At 43.1% G+C, this 19,439-nt stretch overlaps 1 protein-coding gene across 1 annotated transcript in view; it reads right to left on the bottom strand.

The window, feature by feature from the left end:
- The window catches only part of LOC139366892 (netrin g1a), a 228,486-nt gene that overhangs the window by 55,835 nt on the left and 153,212 nt on the right, over positions 1-19,439 (bottom strand). The window contains exon 3 of the mRNA XM_071104631.1: positions 18,211-18,383. Within this exon, the coding sequence (XP_070960732.1) occupies positions 18,211-18,383 (173 nt within the window). The remainder of the gene's footprint in view (positions 1-18,210; positions 18,384-19,439) is intronic.

Below are 19,439 nucleotides of genomic sequence, written 5' to 3'. Positions count from 1 at the left end.
ATTTTTTGTGATGGATGGAGGTCTGCGCCCGTGTATTGACTATCGGGGTATCAATCAGATCACTGTGAGGTACGGCTACCCGCTGCCTCTCATCGCCAGCGCGATCAACTCAATGCACGGTGCGCACTTCTTCACAAAATTGGATCCCAGGAGAGCGTACAGCCTGGTGCGTATCCAGGAAGGGGACGAGTGGAAGACGGCATTTAGTACCACCTCAGGGCACTATGAGTACCTCGTCATGCAGTACGGGTTGATGAATGCTCCATCAGTCTTCCAGGCCTTTGTTGACAAGATTTTCCGGGACCTGCAAGGGCAGGGTGTAGTGGTGTATATCGACGACATTCTGATATAGTCCGCTACACGCGCCGAGCATGTGTCCCTGGTGCGCAGGGTGCTTGGTCGACTGTTGGAGCATGACCTGTACGTCAAGGCTTAGAAATGTCTGTTCTTCCAACAGTCCGTCTCCTTCCTAGGGTACCGCATTTCCACTTCAAGGGTGGAGATGGAGAGTGACCGCATTTCAGCCGTGCGTAATTGGTCAACTCCCACCACGGTAAAGGAAGTGCAGCGGTTTCTAGTGTTTGCCAACTACTACCGGAGGTTTATCCAGGGGTTTGGTCAGGTAGCAGCTCACATTACCTCACTGCTGAAGGGAGGACCGGTGCGGCTGCAGTGGTCGGCTGAGGCAGACAGGGCTTTTGGTCACCTGAAGGCTCTGTTTACCTCGGCTCCCGTGTTGGCTCATCCGGATCCCTCTTTGGCGTTCATAGTGGAGGAGGACTCGTCCGAGGCTGGGATAGGAGCCGTGCTCTCTCAGCGCTCGGGCACATCACCAAAGCTCCGCCCCTGTGTTTTCTTTATGATGTGGGGGACCGGAAACTGTTGGCATAGCTCTGAAGGCATGGAGACATTGGCTTGAGGGGGCTACACACCCTTTTCTCATCTGGACTGACCACCGCAATCTGGAGAACATCCAGGCGGCGAGGAGACTGAACCCTCGCCAGGCAAGTTGGGCCATGTTCTTTACCCATTTTGTTTTCACTCTGTCCTACAGACCAGGTTCCCAGAATGCTAAGGCAGACGCACTGTCCCGAATGTCTGACACAGAGGAGCGGTCCATGGATCACAATCCCATACTTCGGTCCTCTTGCCTGGTGGCACCGGTGGTGTGGGAGCTGGACGCGGACATAGAGCGGGCATTACGCACAGAGCCCGCTCCGCCCCCAGTGTCCAGTTGGGCGCCTGTATGTTCCGTCTGCTGTCCGTGACTGTTTGATCTATTGGGCCCACATGTCACCCTCCTCTGGTCATCCTGGCATCGGTCGGATCATCCCTTAATTAAAACCTCTTACTTCTACCCCCTCCTTTTTCGAAAATTCTGTTAAAAATCACGCAACTTTTCAGCGTCCTGCTACTCATGCCAGGAATATAGTATATGCATATGATTAGTATGTGTGGATAGAAAACACTCTGAAGTTTCTAAAACTGGTTAAATCACGGCTGTGACTATAACAGATTGTGTGTTTCATTGAAAAACGCAAGAAAAACTGCTCTCTGAAAGCTAAAAATAATTTCCATAAGTCACTACCATGAGTTGTTAAAAGAGGACAGAATTTAATATCGACCTGCATGCAATTCATACAAATTCCACACGATGTCGCCATTGTCGTCATTTTCAATTGAATTAATTGTTGGAAAATCCATCTATCTGGCATCCGTTTCTTCCAGTCTTCACCCGGATGTTGTTAATGTGGACATGGGCAGCCATTGATTTGCAAACGAGGAGCTATTGAATATACATCGCCCTGTAATCATTTTGATAGATTATAAACGTTTACTAATACCTAAAGTTGGATTACAAAAGGATTTCGAAGTGTTTTGTGAAAGTTTATCGTCGACTTTTTTAATTTAAAAAAATTACGCAGCGTTTAAAAACGATGTTTTTTTCTGAATGACACAGCTTCCATACAAAGCTATTTTGGGTATATATGGACCGATTTAAACGAAAAAAAGACCCAATAGTGATGTTTATGGGGCATATAGGAGTGCCAAGAAAGAAGCTCGTCAAAGGTAATGAATGTTTTATATTTTATTTCTGCGTTTTGTGCTGCGTCGGATAAGCAGAGTCTTTGTTTACGTCGCATTCATGCATTTTCAGGTGGTGCATGCAATCAGATAATAGCTTCTCATGCATTCGCCGAAAAGCATTTTAAAAATCTGACTTGTTGGCTAGGTTCACAACGAGTGTAGCTTTAATTCAATACCCTGCTTGTGAATTTTGATCAAGGTTTGAGTTTAAACGAGTACATTTAGCATTTAGCGTAGCGCATTTGCATTTCCAGGTGCCTACTTGAGACGTCTGCGTCTCAAGTAGGAGCAAGAATTAAGGGGAAGTACTGGTGGTCCACCTTGGCCAAGGACGTGAGAGTTTATGTTTTCTCCTGCTCGGTGTGCACCCAGTGCAAGGCTCCCAGGCACCTGCCCAGAGGGAAGTTACAATCCCTCCCCGCTCCACAACGGCCGTGGTCGCACCTGTCGGTGGACTTCCTGACAGATCTTCCATAACATTGGCAGAGTTTACAGTAAGACTAACATTAGTGCTTACATTAAGAATATAACATTGATATTGTTTACAGTAAGAACATAACATTGATAGTGTATACAGCAACATACCATAGTTAGTGTATATACAGTAAGAATGAAACATTGAACGTTTTTCAGTAAGAATGTAACATTGATAGTGTTTACAGTAACATAACATTGATATTGTTTACAGTAAGAACATAACATTGATAGTGTTTACAGTAAGACTAACATTAGTGCTTACATTAAGAATATAACATTGATAGTGTACATACAGTACGAATATAACATTTAAATTGTTTACAGTAAGAACGTAACATTGATAGTGTTTACAGTAAGAACATAACATTGATAGTGTACATACAGTAAGATCATAACATTGAGTGTACATACAGTAAGAACATAACATTAGTGTTTACAATTAGAATAGAACATTGATAGTGTATACAGCAACATACCATAGTTAGTGTATGTAAGAATATAACATTGAAAGTTTTTCAGTAAGAATGTAACATTGATAGTGTTTACAGTAACATAACATTGAAAGTGTTTACAGTAACAATATAACATTGCTCGTGTTTACAGTAAGAACACAACATTGGTAGTGTTTACAGTAAGAACATAACATTGATAGTGTAGGGTGCAGCGATCAAGAGGCAGTCTACTTGAGACCTGAATTGTATCCATGACAACAGTGATCTCCTCATCGTTCTCTGTGGATGGATCTGCACACTTGAACACTTAGACGGATGTTTTACTGACATTGGTTCAACATAACAAAGTCCCATTTAAAACCGTACACCTAACAATGTTTAGACGAGTGGAAAGTTGAACATTTTACTGGCGATTCTATTTCATGCCTCAGAAAGCTAGTTGTACACACGTTAAGCTGCCTTAAGAGCTGTGTTCACAGTTCACTGCGCAAGCCCTTTCAGTTCTAGTATCTAGTTTCCTCCATGTGTGTAGGAAAGGCTTGAGATCCACTTCACCACTATGCTCAATTTTCTCCCTTCAACCCCTTGGCCTAGTAGAATGAACTGCCATGGATAATTCTCCAACTGATCCCTCTCCTTCTCTCTTCACTGACACACGGGAAAGAGGGGTGAGAGGAAGAGAGAGAGAGAGAGAGAGAGAGAGAGAGAGAGAGAGAGAGGGAGCGAGACAGAGAGGGAGCGAGACAGAGAGAGATAGGGAACATTCCGAGGCCCAGAAAGGCAGCGTTATCCGTGACAGAGTGATGCCCACTTCCATCCTTCCATCTCACCCGTCCCTTCCTTTCTCAATCACTTTCCCTCATTCACTCCATCAGACAAAACCAGCTTCTCTTCTCTTCCTCTTTGACTCAGTAGATTTGATACTGTATATACAATCAAATCAAATTGTATTTGTCACATGTGCCGAATACAACATGTGTAGGTAGATCTTACAGTGAAATGCTTACTTACAATAACTTAACCAAAAATGCAGTTTTAAGAAAAACAATTGTTAAGTAAAAAATATAAAATAAAGTAACAAATAATTAAAGGGGTAGACATGTGATTAGCTGCTCAGGAGTCTTATGGCTTGGGTGTAGAAGCTGTTCAGCTGTCTGATGTCTTGGGGGGTAGAAGCTGTTCAGCAGTCTGATGTCTTGGGGGGTAGAAGCTGTTCAGGAGTCTTATGGCTTGGGGGGTAGAAGCTGTTCAGGAGTCTTATGGCTTGGGGGTAGAAGCTGTTCAGGAATCTTATGGCTTGGGGGGTAGAAGCTGTTAAGAAGCCTTTTGGACAATCTACAGTTGAAGTTGGAAGTTTACATACACTTAGGTTGTAGTCATTAAAACTAGTTTTTCAACCACTCCACAAATTTCTTGTTAACACACTATAGTTTTGGCAAGTCGGTTAGGACATCCACTTTGTGCGTGATACAAGATTTTTCCACTTATAACTCACTGTATCACAATTCCAGTGGGTCAGAAGTTTACATACACTAAGTTGACTGTGCCTTTAAACAGCTTGGAAAATTCCAGAAAATGATGTCATGGCTTTAGAAGCTTCTGATACTCTAATTGACATCATTTGAGTCAATTGGAGGTGTACCTGTTGATGTATTTCAAACTCAGTATACCTTCAAACTCAGTGCTTCTTTGCTTGACATCATGGGAAAATCCAAGAAATCAGCCAAGACCTCAGAATATTTTTTTATAGACCTCCACGAGTCTGGTTCATCCTTGGGAGCAATTTACAAACGCCTGACGGTACCACCTTCATCTGTAAAAATAATAGTACGCAAGAATAAACACCATGGCCGTCATACCGCTCAGGAAGGAGACACGTTCTGTCTCCTAGAGATGAACGTACTTTGGTTCGAAAAGGGAAAATCAATCCCAGAACAACAGCAAAGGACCTTGTGAAGATGCTGGAGGAAACAGGTACAAAAGTATCTATATCCACTGTAAAACAAGTCCTATATTGACAAAGCTGAAAGGCCGCTCAGCAAGGAAGAAGCGACTGCTCCAAAACCGCCATAAAAAAGCCAGACTACGGTTTGCAACTGCACATGGGGACAAAGATCGTACTTTTTGGAGAAATGTCCTCTGGTCTGAGGAAACAAAAATATAACTTTTTGGCCATAATGACCATCGCTATGTTTGGAGGAAAAAGGGGGAAGCTTGCAAGCCGAAGAACACCATCCCAACTGTGAAGCACGGGGGTTGCAACATCATGTTGTGGGGGTGCTTTGCTGCAGTATGGACTGGTGCACTTCACAAAATAGATGGCATCATGAGGAAAGAAAATATGTGGATATATTAAAGCAATATCTCAAGACATCAGTCAGGAAGTTAAAGCTTGGTCGCAAATGGTTCTTCCAAATGGACAATGACCCCAAGCTTACTTCCAAAGTTGTGGTAAAATGGCTTAAGGACAACAAAGTCAAGGTATTGGAGTGGCCATCATAAAGCCCTGACCTCAATCCTATAGAAAATTTGTGGGCAAAACTGAAAAAGCATGTGCGAGTAAGGAGGCCTACAAACCTGACTAAGTTACACCAGCTCTGTCAGGAGGAATGGGCCAAAATTCACCCAATTTATTGTGGGAAGCTTGTGGAAGGCTACCTGAAACGTTTGACAATTTAAAGGCAATGCTGCCAAATACTAATTGATTGTATGTAAACTTCTGGCCCACTGGGAATGTGATGAAAGAAATAAAAGCTGAAAGAAATCCTTCTCTCTACTATTATTCTGACATTTCACATTCTTAAAAGAAAGTGGTGATCCTAACTGACCTAAGACAGGGAATTTTTACTAGGATTAAATGTCAGGAATTTTGAAAAAGTGAGTTTAAATGTATTTGGCTAAGGTGTATGTAAACTTCTGACTTCAACTGTATTTCCATGACTAGAATGACCTACCGTATAAACCGTCCTCTCTAAGATGCTTCATCGATCTGCCTTAGACACATTGATGTGCGTCATAAAAAGAAATGAAATCTTAATAACATTATTGATTTTCACTAATTTGTCTCTGTAGGACAACCATATGCTCAACGGGTTGAGGGAAAATCTAAAGAGAGTTGTGAAATTGTCAGTGATTACTTTTGAAATTACGAATAGCATAAGAAGCTTTTTATGTCAGCATTTTCTTTATTCCAGTGGGAGGGGTCTATTTCTTTATTGCAGTGGGAGGAGTCTATTTCTGTATGCTAGACGAGGAGTCTATTTCTTTATTCCAGGGGGAAGAGGTCTATTTATGTTTTACAGGATGAGGGGTCTATTTCTTTATTCCAGGGTAGGGGTCTATTTCTAATTCCAGGAGGAGGGGTCTATTTCTAATTCCCAGAGGAGGGTTCTATTTCTTTATTCCAGGAGGAGGGGTCTATTTCTAATTCCAGGAGGAGGGGTCTATATCTTTATTCCAGGGGAGGGGTCTATTTCTAATTCCAGGAGGAGGGGTCTATTTCTTTATTCCAGAAGGAGGGGTCTATTTCTAATTCCAGGAGGAGGGGTCTATTTCTTTATTCCAGGGTATTGGGTCTAAAATCAAATCAAATCAAATGTATTTATATAGCCCTTCTTACATCAGCTGATATCTCAAAGTGCTGTACAGAAACCCAGCCTAAAACCCCAAACAGCAAGCAATGCAGGTGTAGAAGCACGGTGGCTAGGAAAAACACCCTAGAAAGGCCAAAACCTAGGAAGAAACCTAGAGAGGAACCAGGCTATGAGGGGTGGCCAATCCTCTTCTGGCTGTGGCGGGTGGAGATTATAACAGAACATGGCCAAGATGTTAAAATGTTCATAAATGACCAGCATGGTCAAATATTAATAATCACAGTAGTTGTCGAGGGTGCAGCAAGTCAGCACCTCAGGAGTAAATGTCAGTTGGCTTTTCATAGCCGATCATTAAGAGTATCTCTACCTAGTATCTCTACAGAGCTCGGGTATTTTCTGTATACCAGGGAGCTAGTTTCTAATTACAAATGTTTTTAGTTTTTAGGGGTGCAACTGCATCTAGGGTATTGCGCAAGGTTAAATTGAGTTCCTCAGTTAGGTGGTTAACTGATTTTTGTCCTCTGATGTCCTTGGGTTGGCAGAGGGAGTCTGGAAGGGCATCAAGGAATCTTTGGGTTGTCTGAGAATTTATAGCATGACTTTTGATGCTCCTTGGTTGGGGTCTGAGCAGATTATTTGTTGCGATTGCAAACGTAATAAAATGGTGGTCTGATAGTCCAGGATTATGAGGAAAAACATTAAGATCCACAACATTTATTCCATGGGACAAAACTAGGTCCAGAGTATGACTGTGACAGTGAGTAGGTCCAGAGACATGTTGGACAAAACCCACTGAGTCGATGATGGCTCCGAAAGCCTTTTGGAGTGGGTCTGTGGACTTTTCCATGTGAATATTAAAGTCACCAAAAATTATAATATTATCTACAAGGTCTGATAGGAATTCACGGAACTTAGTGAGGAACGCTGTATATGGCCCAGGAGGTCTGTAAACAGTAGCTATAAAAAGTGAATGAGTAGGCTGCATAGATTTCATGACTTGTAAATTGAAATTTGCTATCGTAAATGTTAGCAACACCTTTGCCTTTGCGGGATGCACGGGGGATATGGTCACTAGTGTAACCAGGAGGTGAGACCTCATTTAGCACAGTAAATTCATCAGGCTTAAGCCATGTTTCAGTCAGGCCAATCACATCCAGATTATGATCAGTGGTTAGTTCATTGACTAAAACTGCCGTTGAAGTGAGGGATCTAACATTAAGTAGCCCTATTTTGAGATGTGAGGAAACACGATCTCTTTCAATAATGGCAGGAATGGAGGAGGTCTTTATCCTAGTGAGATTGCTAAGGCGAACACTGCCATGTTAAGTTTTGCCCAACCTAGATCGAGCCACAGACACGGTCTCAATGGGGATAGCTGAGCTGACTACACTGACTGTGCTAGTGGCAGTCTATTTCTTTATTACACGGGGAGGGGGTCTATTTCTGTATTACAGGGGGAGTGTTCTATTTCTGTATTACAGGGGGAGTGTTCTATTTCTGTATTACAGGGGGGGTGTTCTATTTCTGTATTACAGGGGGGGTGTTCTATTTCATTATTACACGGGGATGTGTCTATTTCTGTATTACAGGGGGGTGTTCTATTTCATTATTACAGGGGGGGGGTCTGTTTATTGCATTATGGATTTTTAACAAACGCAAATATAGTAATGTACTTTACTGTACAAATGTCTTTCATCATGAGGGCCAAGGAGAGAGAGAGAGTGTGTGTGTGTGTGTGTGTGTGTGTGTGTGTGTGTGTGTGTGTGTGTGTGTGTGTGTGTGTGTGTGTGTGTGTGTGTGTGTGTGTGTGTGTGTGTGTGTGTGTACTTTTTAAATAATGTGCTGTCAATCTCAGATCTTGGAATGGCCATTTTTCTAACCCTGTTAAAACTCATAACTCTCGCCTTGCGTTCCTATTTGTTTCATTCATTTCGTGCTGTTGGCGGTAGGTGCTCTTGATTCAGTAGCCCTAGCACCGGAAAGGCAAAATGTTCCCATTTTGAACCATTTTTATGTGTCTGAAGGAAGAACTCTGCCTACCCGGCTGGCCCAGAGAACAAATCAGGTGCACCTACAGGCCAACCACTGGCCAATCAGATACCTCAGATCCCCATGTAGGCACAGTTTCCTTGAGCTATAGACATTTAAAAAGAAGCCTCAAAACTTTTAAAACCATGACTAGAGAAAGACTCAACGAATTCAGCAGAGAGCTGCTGTATTTATAAGTAGGTTCATGTTCAAACTGACCATCAGACGAAGGCCATCATTCCAGTAAAATAAAACAAGCTAATTATTATGCTCACTCAGCTGAGCGGTAGATCTCGGGCATTTTGATTCAGGAAGTGATCTTGATTCAGAAAAACGTTGGTGACCACTGCATTAAAGGCAAATGTACTCTAATGTAGCAGTAAACGCCTGAAACTATATTGAAAAAAATATATAAAAGCAAGATTTTACTGAGTTACAACTCATATAAGGAAATCATTTCCATTTAAATTCATCAGGCCCTGATCTGTGGATTTCACATGACTGGGCAGGGGTGCAGCCTTGGGTGGGCCTTGGAGGGCATAGGCCCACCCACTAAGGCGATCCCACATGTGAAGAAGCCGGATGTGAAGGTCCTGGGCTGGCGTGGTTACATGTGGCCTGCAGTTGTGAAGCCGGTTGGACGTACTGCCAAATTCTCTAAAATAATGTTGGAGGTGGCTCATGGTAGAGAAACAAACATTAAATTCCCTGGCCAACAGCTCTAGGTGGTTAATTCCTGCAGTCAGCATGCCAATTGCACGCTACCTCAAAACTTGTGACATCTATGGCATTGTGTTATGTGACAAAACTTCCTATTTTAGAGTGGCCTTTTATTGTCCCCAGCACAATGTGCACCTATGTATTGACCATGCTGTTTAATCAGCTTCTTGATATGCCACACCTGTCAGGTGGATTAATTATCTTGGCAAAGGACAAATGCTCACTAACACAGACTTAAACAAATTTGTGCACAACATTTTAAACAAATTAGCTTTTTGGTGCATATGGAACATTTCTGGGATTTAAAAAAAATCTCAGCCCATGAGACATGGGACCAACACTTTACATGTTGCGTTTATATTTTTGCTTCGTGTAGATCCCCTACATACTGACGAGAAGAAACTGCACTATTCATTCCATCCAGTAAACATGGAGGAGTTGTTAAGATGGAGTTTTTCCTTGTTAATATCCAAAAGCAAAAGTCAAGTCACAGGATTGGCTCTTTAAATTTCCCCTTAAAACCGGAACATCCAGTTGTCGGGGACTCGGCAGAGGCTAGGCCAAACGGGCATGGGTGGTGAAGGGCGTAGGGCTGTTGTGGTGACCGTATTACCGCTAAACTGGTGTCGTGAGTCATGACGGCAGTAACATTCCATGTGACTGTTGAGTCACGGTAATCTCCTCTTCTGCACTCTGGACATGCGTTGGTAGTACCCAACTCACTATTTACCATCGGGTCCTAATGGCCTGGTACTCAGGTCTCTATTGTCCCTCCATCAGGTCATAATGGCCTGGTACTCAGGGCTCTTATTGTCCCTCCATCAGGTCCTAATGCACTGGTACTCAGGGCTCTATTGTCCCTCCATCAGGTCCTAATGGCCTGGTCTCAGGGCTCTATTGTCCCTCCATCAGTTCCTAATGGTCTGGTACTCAGGGCTCTTATTGTCCCTCCATCAGGTCCTAATGCACTGGTACTCAGGGCTCTATTGTCCCTCCATCAGGTCATAATGGCCTGGTACTCAGGGCTCTATTGTCCCTCCATCAGGTCCTAATGCACTGGTACTCAGAGCTCTATTGTCCCTCCATCAGGTCCTAATGGCCTGGTACTCAGGGCTCTATTGTCCCTCCATCAGGTCCTAATGGACTGGTACTCAGAGCTCTATTGTCCCTCCATCAGGTCCTAATGGCCTGGTACTCAGGGCTCTACTGTCCCCCTAACCACTCTGACATCAATGCAAATGAAAAATCACATCAAACACTTATCATCAAAACAGTATAGCGCTTTTTAAAACTCACCTCACTGTGATTGGTCAATTTGAAGAAAGAAGTTCAACACCAGAAACGGAGTGTAAAACATGGTCATTGTGGATGTTGTTTCAAAGCCTAACCCAATGAAATGGACAGCGCTGTCTGAGGTGATGATTAATACAAAAACAACCACATGCATATTAGAGCTCATGCAAACCCATACACTTATGATTGCGCCTTATACAATACATTGCCTACGACGTATTACCCATGTCAGGAAAAAAATAAAACAAAATTGATTTAACATGCCTTTGGTACATAATTGGTCAAGCTAGCCTTTACTACTTCCGGCGCCGACAGAGATGGCCGCCTCGCTTCGCGTTCCTAGGAAACTATGCAGTTTTTTGTTTTTTTACGTGTTATTTCTTACATTAGTACCCCAGGTCATCTTAGGTTTCATTACATACAGTCGAGAAGAACTACTGAATATAAGATCAGCGTCAACTCACCATGAGTACGACCAAGAATATGTTTTTCGCGACGCGGACCCTGTGTTCTGCCTTACAAACAGGACAACGGAGTGGATCCTATGCAGCGACCCAAAAAAACGACTCCGAAAGAGAGGGAAACGAGGCGGTCTTCTGGTCAGACTCCGGAGACGGGCACACCGTGCACCACTCCCTAGCATTCTTCTTGCCAATGTCCAGTCTCTTGACAACAAGGTTGATGAAATCCGAGCAAGGGTAGCATTCCAGAGGGACATCAGAGACTGTAACGTCCTTTGCTTCACTGAAACATGGCTCACTGGAGAGACTCTATCCGAAGCGGTGCAGCCAACGGGTTTCTCCACGCATCGCGCTGACAGAAACAAACATCTTTCTGGTAAGAAGAGGGGCGGGGAGTATGCCTCATGGCCAACGTGACATGGTGTGATGAAAGAAACATACAGGAACTCAAATCCTTCTGTTCACCTGATTTAGAATTCCTCACAATCAAATGTAGACCGCATTATCTACCAAGAGAATTCTCTTCGATTATTATCACAGCCGTATATATCCCCCCTCAAGCAGACACATCGATGGCTCTGAACGAACTTTATTTAACTCTCTGCAAACTGGAAACAATTTATCCAGAGGCTGCATTCATTGTAGCTGGGGATTTTAGGCTAATCTGAAAACAAGACTCCCTACATTTTATCAGCATATCGATTGCGCAACCAAATCAAATCAAATCAAATCAAATCAAATCAAATTTTATTTGTCACATACACATGGTCACATCCACCCCCAACCAGGGGTGGAAAGACCTTGGATCATTGTTACTCTAACTTCCGCGACGCATATAAGGCCCTGCCCCGCCCCCCTTTCGGAAAAGCTGACCACGACTCCATTTTGTTGATCCCTGCCTACAGACAGAAACTAAAACAAGAGGCTCCCACGCTGAGGTCTGTCCAACGCTGGTCCGACCAAGCTGACTCCACACTCCAAGACTGCTTCCATCACGTGGACTGGGAGATGTTTCGTATTGCGTCAGATAACAACATTGACGAATACGCTGATTCGGTGTGCGAGTTCATTAGAACGTGCGTTGAAGATGTCGTTCCCATAGCAACGATTAAAACATTCCCTAACCAGAAACCGTGGATTGATGGCAGCATTCGTGTGAAACTGAAAGCGCGAACCACTGCTTTTAATCAGGGCAAGGTGTCTGGTAACATGACCGAATACAAACAGTGCAGCTATTCCCTCCGCAAGGCTATCAAACAAGCTAAGCGCCAGTACAGAGACAAAGTAGAATCTCAATTCAACGGCTCAGACACAAGAGGCATGTGGCAGGGTCTACAGTCAATCACGGACTACAGGAAGAAATCCAGCCCAGTCACGGACCAGGATGTCTTGCTCCCAGGCAGACTAAATAACTTTTTTGCCCGCTTTGAGGACAATACAGTGCCACTGACACGGCCTGCAACGAAAACATGCGGTCTCTTCTTCACTGCATCCGAGGTGAGTAAGACATTTAAACGTGTTAACCCTCGCAAGGCTGCAGGCCCAGACGGCATCCCCAGCCGCGCCCTCAGAGCATGCGCAGACCAGCTGGCCGGTGTGTTTACGGACATATTCAATCAATCCCTATACCAGTCTGCTGTTTCCACATGCTTCAAGAGGGCCACCATTGTTCCTGTTCCCAAGAAAGCTAAGGTAACTGAGCTAAACGACTACCGCCCCGTAGCACTCACATCCGTCATCATGAAGTGCTTTGAGAGACTAGTCAAGGACCATATCACCTCCACCCTACCTGACACCCTAGACCCACTCCAATTTGCTTACCGCCCAAATAGGTCCACAGACGATGCAATCTCAACCACACTGCACACTGCCCTAACCCATCTGGACAAGAGGAATACCTATGTGAGAATGCTGTTCATCGACTACAGCTCGGCATTCAACACCATAGTACCCTCCAAGCTCGTCATCAAGCTCGAGACCCTGGGTCTCGACCCCGCCCTGTGCAACTGGGTACTGGACTTCCTGACGGGCCGCCCCCAGGTGGTGAGGGTAGGCAACAACATCTCCTCCCTGCTGATCCTCAACACTGGGGCCCCACAAGGGTGCGTTCTGAGCCCTCTCCTGTACTCCCTGTTCACCCACGACTGCGTGGCCACGCACGCCTCCAACTCAATCATCAAGTTTGCGGACGACACAACAGTGGTAGGCTTGATTACCAACAACGACGAGACGGCCTACAGGGAGGAGGTGAGGGCCCTCGGAGTGTGGTGTCAGGAAAATAACCTCACACTCAACGTCAACAAAACTAAGGAGATGATTGTGGACTTCAGGAAACAGCAGAGGGAACACCCCCCTATCCACATCGATGGAACAGTAGTGGAGAGGGTAGCAAGTTTTAAGTTCCTCGGCATACACATCACAGACAAACTGAATTGGTCCACTCACACAGACAGCATCGTGAAGAAGGCGCAGCAGCGCCTCTTCAACCTCAGGAGGCTGAAGAAATTCGGCTTGTCACCAAAAGCACTCACAAACTTCTACAGATGCACAATCGAGAGCATCCTGGCGGGCTGTATCACCGCCTGGTATGGCAACTGCACCGCCCTCAACCGTAAGGCTCTCCAGAGGGTAGTGAGGTCTGCACAACGCATCACCGGGGGCAAACTACCTGCCCTCCAGGACACCTACACCACCCGATGTCACAGGAAGGCCATAAAGATCATCAAGGACATCAACCACCCGAGCCACTGCCTGTTCACCCCGCTATCATCCAGAAGGCGAGGTCAGTACAGGTGCATCAAAGCTGGGACCAAGAGACTGAAAAACAGCTTCTATCTCAAGGCCATCAGACTGTTAAACAGCCACCACTAACACTGAGTGGCTGCTGCCAACACACTGACACTGACTCAACTCCAGCCACTTTAATAATGGGAATTGATGGGAAATTATGTAAATATATCACTAGCCACTTTAAACAATGCTACCTTATATAATGTTACTTACCCTACATTATTCATCTCATATGCATACGTATATACTGTACTCTATATCATCGACTGTATCCTTATGTATCCTTATTAATACATGTATCACTAGCCACTTTAAACTATGCCACTTTGTTTACATACTCATCTCATTTGTACATACTGTACTCGATACCATCTACTGTATCTTACCTATGCTGCTCTGTACCATCACTCATTCATATATCCTTATGTACATATTCTTTATCCCCTTACACTGTGTACAAGACAGTAGTTTTGGAATTGTTAGTTAGATTACTTGTTATTACTGCATTGTCGGAACTAGAAGCACAAGCATTTCGCTACACTCGCATTAACATCTGCTAACCATGTGTATGTGACAAATAAAATTTGATTTGATTTGATTTGATTTACTTCAAAACCAATTAGAGTAATTGCCTTTGAGTGTAGACTGTATTATTATGCATACTGGATGGACTAGTTACCTTATGCTACGCTCCAATGTCTATCCATGAGTCTGGGAGAGAACGTCTAGCCCCAGGCAATGCTGTTGGTTCATTGATTGTGCAGGGCAGCTCACAGTTAGCCTACCATTATAGCGAATTTGTATTTGATTGTGAATAGTCTAGTAATAGGGAATTCTTTATATTTTCATAATTAATTGGGTAACATATTACCTTTAGCTACACGTAATATATCTCCACCGTGTGTTTCCTTCTCCTCCTCTCTCTCCTTTATTCATTTCTGGAGTGTGTAGAGGGGCTGTCAACCGTTGAAAACATGTTACTATCGATGTTCCCGAAAAGATATCACTTGGTTTCCCAAATTAACCGCTGGGTAGCTGCAGGAACATGGTCGGAGAGCCCATGGCGTACAGAGTTTGGGCGGAATATCACCTTTCGAGCAGCGAAAGCATGCTACTCAAACAGTGATTGATGCATGGAGTGAAATAAGTTTTATATTTATTTCTCAGCTGCTCGTATTCCAGGCACGCAGCCCCCATTCACTATTATAGGGCATAGGGATGATGTGTATTTTTTTCCCTTCCCCCTCTTCCTGTTCCTGTTCCTGCCCATTTGATAATGGACGATTCTCAATCTAAACGAATGATACATGTTCAAAAATACAAGATTAAATTGAAAAGACTCCGATGGGTTAAAAATATGATCACTTGATGAGAGAAAGGCGGTGCAGCCTGAGGCGAGGAGCAGAGCGCAAGCTTTTATAGCCTATAGTCGCATCATGCAGCCCATATAAGTTTAACACCATTAGCTATAGTCAATAACACCATTAGCTATAGTCAATAACACAATTAGCTATAGCTAGCTATAGTCAATAACACCATTAGCTATAGTCAATAACACCATTAGCTATAGTCAATAACACCATTAGCTATAGTCAATAACACCATTAACTATAGTCAATAACACCATTAGCTATAGTCAATAACACCATTAGCTATAGTCAATAACACCATTTATAGTCAATAACACCATTAGCTATAGTCAATAACACCATTAGCTATAGTCAATAACACCATTAACTATAGTCAATAACACCATTAGCTATAGTCAATAACACCATTAGCTATAGTCAATAACACCATTAGCTATAGTCAATAACACTATTAGCTATAGCTAGCTATAGTCAATAACACCATTAGCTATAGTCAATAACACCATTAGCTATAGACAGTAACACCATTAGCTATAGTCAATAACACCATTAACTATAGTCAATAACACCATTAGCTATAGTCAATAACACCATTAGCTATAGTCAATAACACCATTAGCTATATTCAATAACACCATTAGCTATAGTCAATAACACCATTAGCTATAGTCAACATCACCATTAGCTATAGTCAATAACACCATTTATAGTCAATAACACCATTAGCTATAGTCAACATCACCATTAGCTATAGTCAATAACACCATTAGCTACAGTCAATAACACCATTAGCTATAGTCAATAACACCATTAGCTACAGTCAATAACACCATTAGCTATAGTCAATAACACCATTAGCTATAGTCAACATCACCATTAGCTATAGTCAATAACACCATTAGCTACAGTCAATAACACCATTAGCTATAGTCAACAACACCATTAGCTATAGTCAATAACACCATTAGCTATGGCTAGCTATAGTCAATAACACCATTAGCTATAGCTAGCTATAGTCAATAACACCATTAGCTATAGCTAGCTTTATTCAATAACACCATTAGCTATAGTCAATAACACCATTAGCTATAGCTAGCTATAGTCAATAACACCATTAGCTATAGCTAGCTATAATCAATAACACCATTAGCTATAGTCAATAACACCATTAGCTATAGTCAATAACACCCTTAGCTATAGTCAGTCTACAGTCTATAGCCAGATAACATACAGTATCTAGTCTGATAAATGAACAGGTCTACAGTCTATATCATAGCCAGATAACATACAGTATCTAGTCTGATAAATGAACAGGCCTACAGTCTATATCATAGCCAGATAACATACAGTATCTAGTCTGATAAATGAACAGGCCTACAGTCTATATCATAGCCAGATAACATACAGTATCTAGTCTGATAAATGAACAGGCCTACAGTCTATAGCCAGATAACATACAGTATCTAGTCTGATAAATGAACAGGCCTGCAGTCTATAGCCAGATAACATACAGTATCTAGTCTGATAAATAAACAAGCCTACAGTCTATAGTCAGATAACATCCAGTATCTAGTCTGATAAATGAACAGGCCTACAGTCTATATCATAGAGCATAGCCAGATAACATACAGTAGACCAACTCATAATCTGTTCTTCTGAAATACATTTTCTTCATATCATAATGTTTCTTTAGACCTGAATAAAATAAATTGATTTATTTTGATGGTGTACATTACAATGTACTGTTCCAAACGCGTCCATCAGCAGCTTGTATGCAGCTTGTATGCAGCTTGTATGCAGCTTGTATACAGCTTGTATGCAGCTTGTATGCAGCTTGTATGCAGCTTGTATGCAGCTTGTATGCAGCTTGTATGCAGCTTGTATGCAGCTTGTATACAGCTTGTATGCAGCTTGTATGCAGCTTGTATACAGCTTGTATGCAGCTTGTATGCAGCTTGTATGCAGCTTGTATGCAGCTTGTATGCAGCTTGTATACAGCTTGTATGCAGCTTGTATGCAGCTTGTATGCTTGGAGGACTGGAGATGCTAAACGTGTTTATGTTAATTGATGGTCAATTACCGTGAGACCGGCAGTCTTTTGCATGACAATAACCAGCTGACAAAATGTAATGACCCCCACAACCTCAAGAGGGCGGTACAGAAGTAAGCAGCTGCCACTATCTGGACTAGTCTCCTAAAAGAGTGTACACACACACACACACGCACGCACGCACGCACGCACACACACACACATAAACAAAGGCTACCGACCCCTCTGGCCCTCAGATCATATGTGACCTGTTAAGAACAATGGATAGACATTTGCTGTTGTCAAAAGGCAGTGTACAAATACAAATGCATGAAAGACTGACTGAACATACACTGTTACTGACTGGAAACCTGACTGCACAATTTCACAATATTGGGGCCACGGATTGGAAATAACAGGATGAAGAGATGAGATGGAGACTAGGGTTAGAGGAGAACCAGCTAGTTAGGAGACTAGGGTTAGAGGAAGGCCAGCTGGTTAGGATACTAGGGTTAGAGGAGGATCAGCTGGTTAGGAGACTAGGGTTAGAGGAGGACCAGCTGGTTAGGAGACTATGGTTAGAGGAGGTCCAGCTGGTTAGGAGACTAGGGTTAGAGGAGGACCAACTGGTTAGAGAGAGAGAGAGAGAGAGAGAGAGAGAGAGAGAGAGAGAGAGAGAGAGAGAGAGAGAGAGAGAGACCGCTGCATTGTGTGTCAAACTGGTGCAGTTCACCATGAGGTGTGTGAATTTGTGGGGAAGATATTGTGCGTGCGTCTGTAGGTACTTTATGTGTTCACAAGATATCACATCTATCTGCATCTGTGCTTGTGTGAATATATCTGTTCATGTTTGGGTATTGCTGTGTGTGTATGTGTGTGTATACACACGTGTGTGTGTTGGTTACTCACAGGTATTTGCCGTGCCCTTGGGGATTGGAAGATAGGATCCTGCGCTCCACGTCCGTCCCTGGTAGTTCCTCTTACAGCGGCCACAGTCCGGTCCCGTGGTGTTGTGCTCACACTCACAATTTAGCTTCTCTTTGTCAAACACGCAACTGTTGGCGTGAAGGTTACACTTGCACCTGTCAAAGGAAGGGGAAAAAAATAACAGAGAAGAGAAGAAGAGAAGAGGGAAAAAACAAATTCAACGCTGGTGGAATTTGACATTTTTTCAATCTCAGATCTTACGTGTGGGAGTGAAAGAAGGGAAGAGGGTTAAAGGGAAGACCAAAAGAGTCAGATGAAGTATTTTTACGGTTGAAGGGCAGAGTGGCCTTGAGAAGAACCCAGTCAACACAGAAAACAGAGACAGGTATTCTCAGCATCTGGAGAACAACTTTCCAACAGGAATTCCACAAAGCTGTCTGCATCATTATTGTCCAAATCAAATCAAATCAAGTCCCTCTGCTTTCTTCTGCCATACAAGATAACTTATTTATAATTGTCACACTAGAGGAAGGGTAATTGTAGTAAGGTCGCATTTATCTAAACGAGAAAACGAGAGAGAGCGAGAGAGAGAGAGAACCAGAATAAATTAAACAAGCAGAGTGGAATAGTCGTCCCAGGGGGAGGGAAACGAGAGTTGCTGCCTCACGAAAGGCAGTAGGTGTCTCTCCATCTTTTTCTCTGAGTTTGTAGATAATGTCAGCTGTTTAGAAAGTGTGAAGGAGCAGGACAGCTGGTACATGTTTGTTAAAACATTTAAATAAAACACAGCCTTTAAAAGAGGAACGTGTTCTGAAAGTCAGTCATTCCAATAAACATGTTGAACTTTCCTTTCCACCCTCCTACAATTGTTATATAACAGTACTATGACCTACAGTAATAATAGTCAATACTCTGTAACCTGTAACAAAAACATTTATGCATTTCTAATCCTGACAATGGCACCAGACATCAAGAATGTCTAGCTCTCAAAAATTCCTTCCGGTTTAAATATAAAATCAATGTGCATTGATTTTGTTACAGAGAGTCAAGAGGGTTGCAATTGTGTTGCATACACACTGATCTCTATCTACCCTAGGAGACAGAAAAATGGAGGTGGTGGGACGGGGAGAACTGGCGGTTTGAGGTAACCCTACACCCCTGCTGGGACTGTCAACGTAGCTTCTCTAGGCCTCCTTGTCCCTATTGATTTA

This window comes from Oncorhynchus clarkii, chromosome 15 (assembly GCF_045791955.1).
Source record: "Oncorhynchus clarkii lewisi isolate Uvic-CL-2024 chromosome 15, UVic_Ocla_1.0, whole genome shotgun sequence".
In the NCBI taxonomy this organism is placed as follows: Eukaryota; Metazoa; Chordata; class Actinopteri; order Salmoniformes; family Salmonidae; genus Oncorhynchus; species Oncorhynchus clarkii.
Note: the sequence above shows the minus strand (reverse complement) of the source record. Positions and strands in the feature narration are given on the sequence as shown.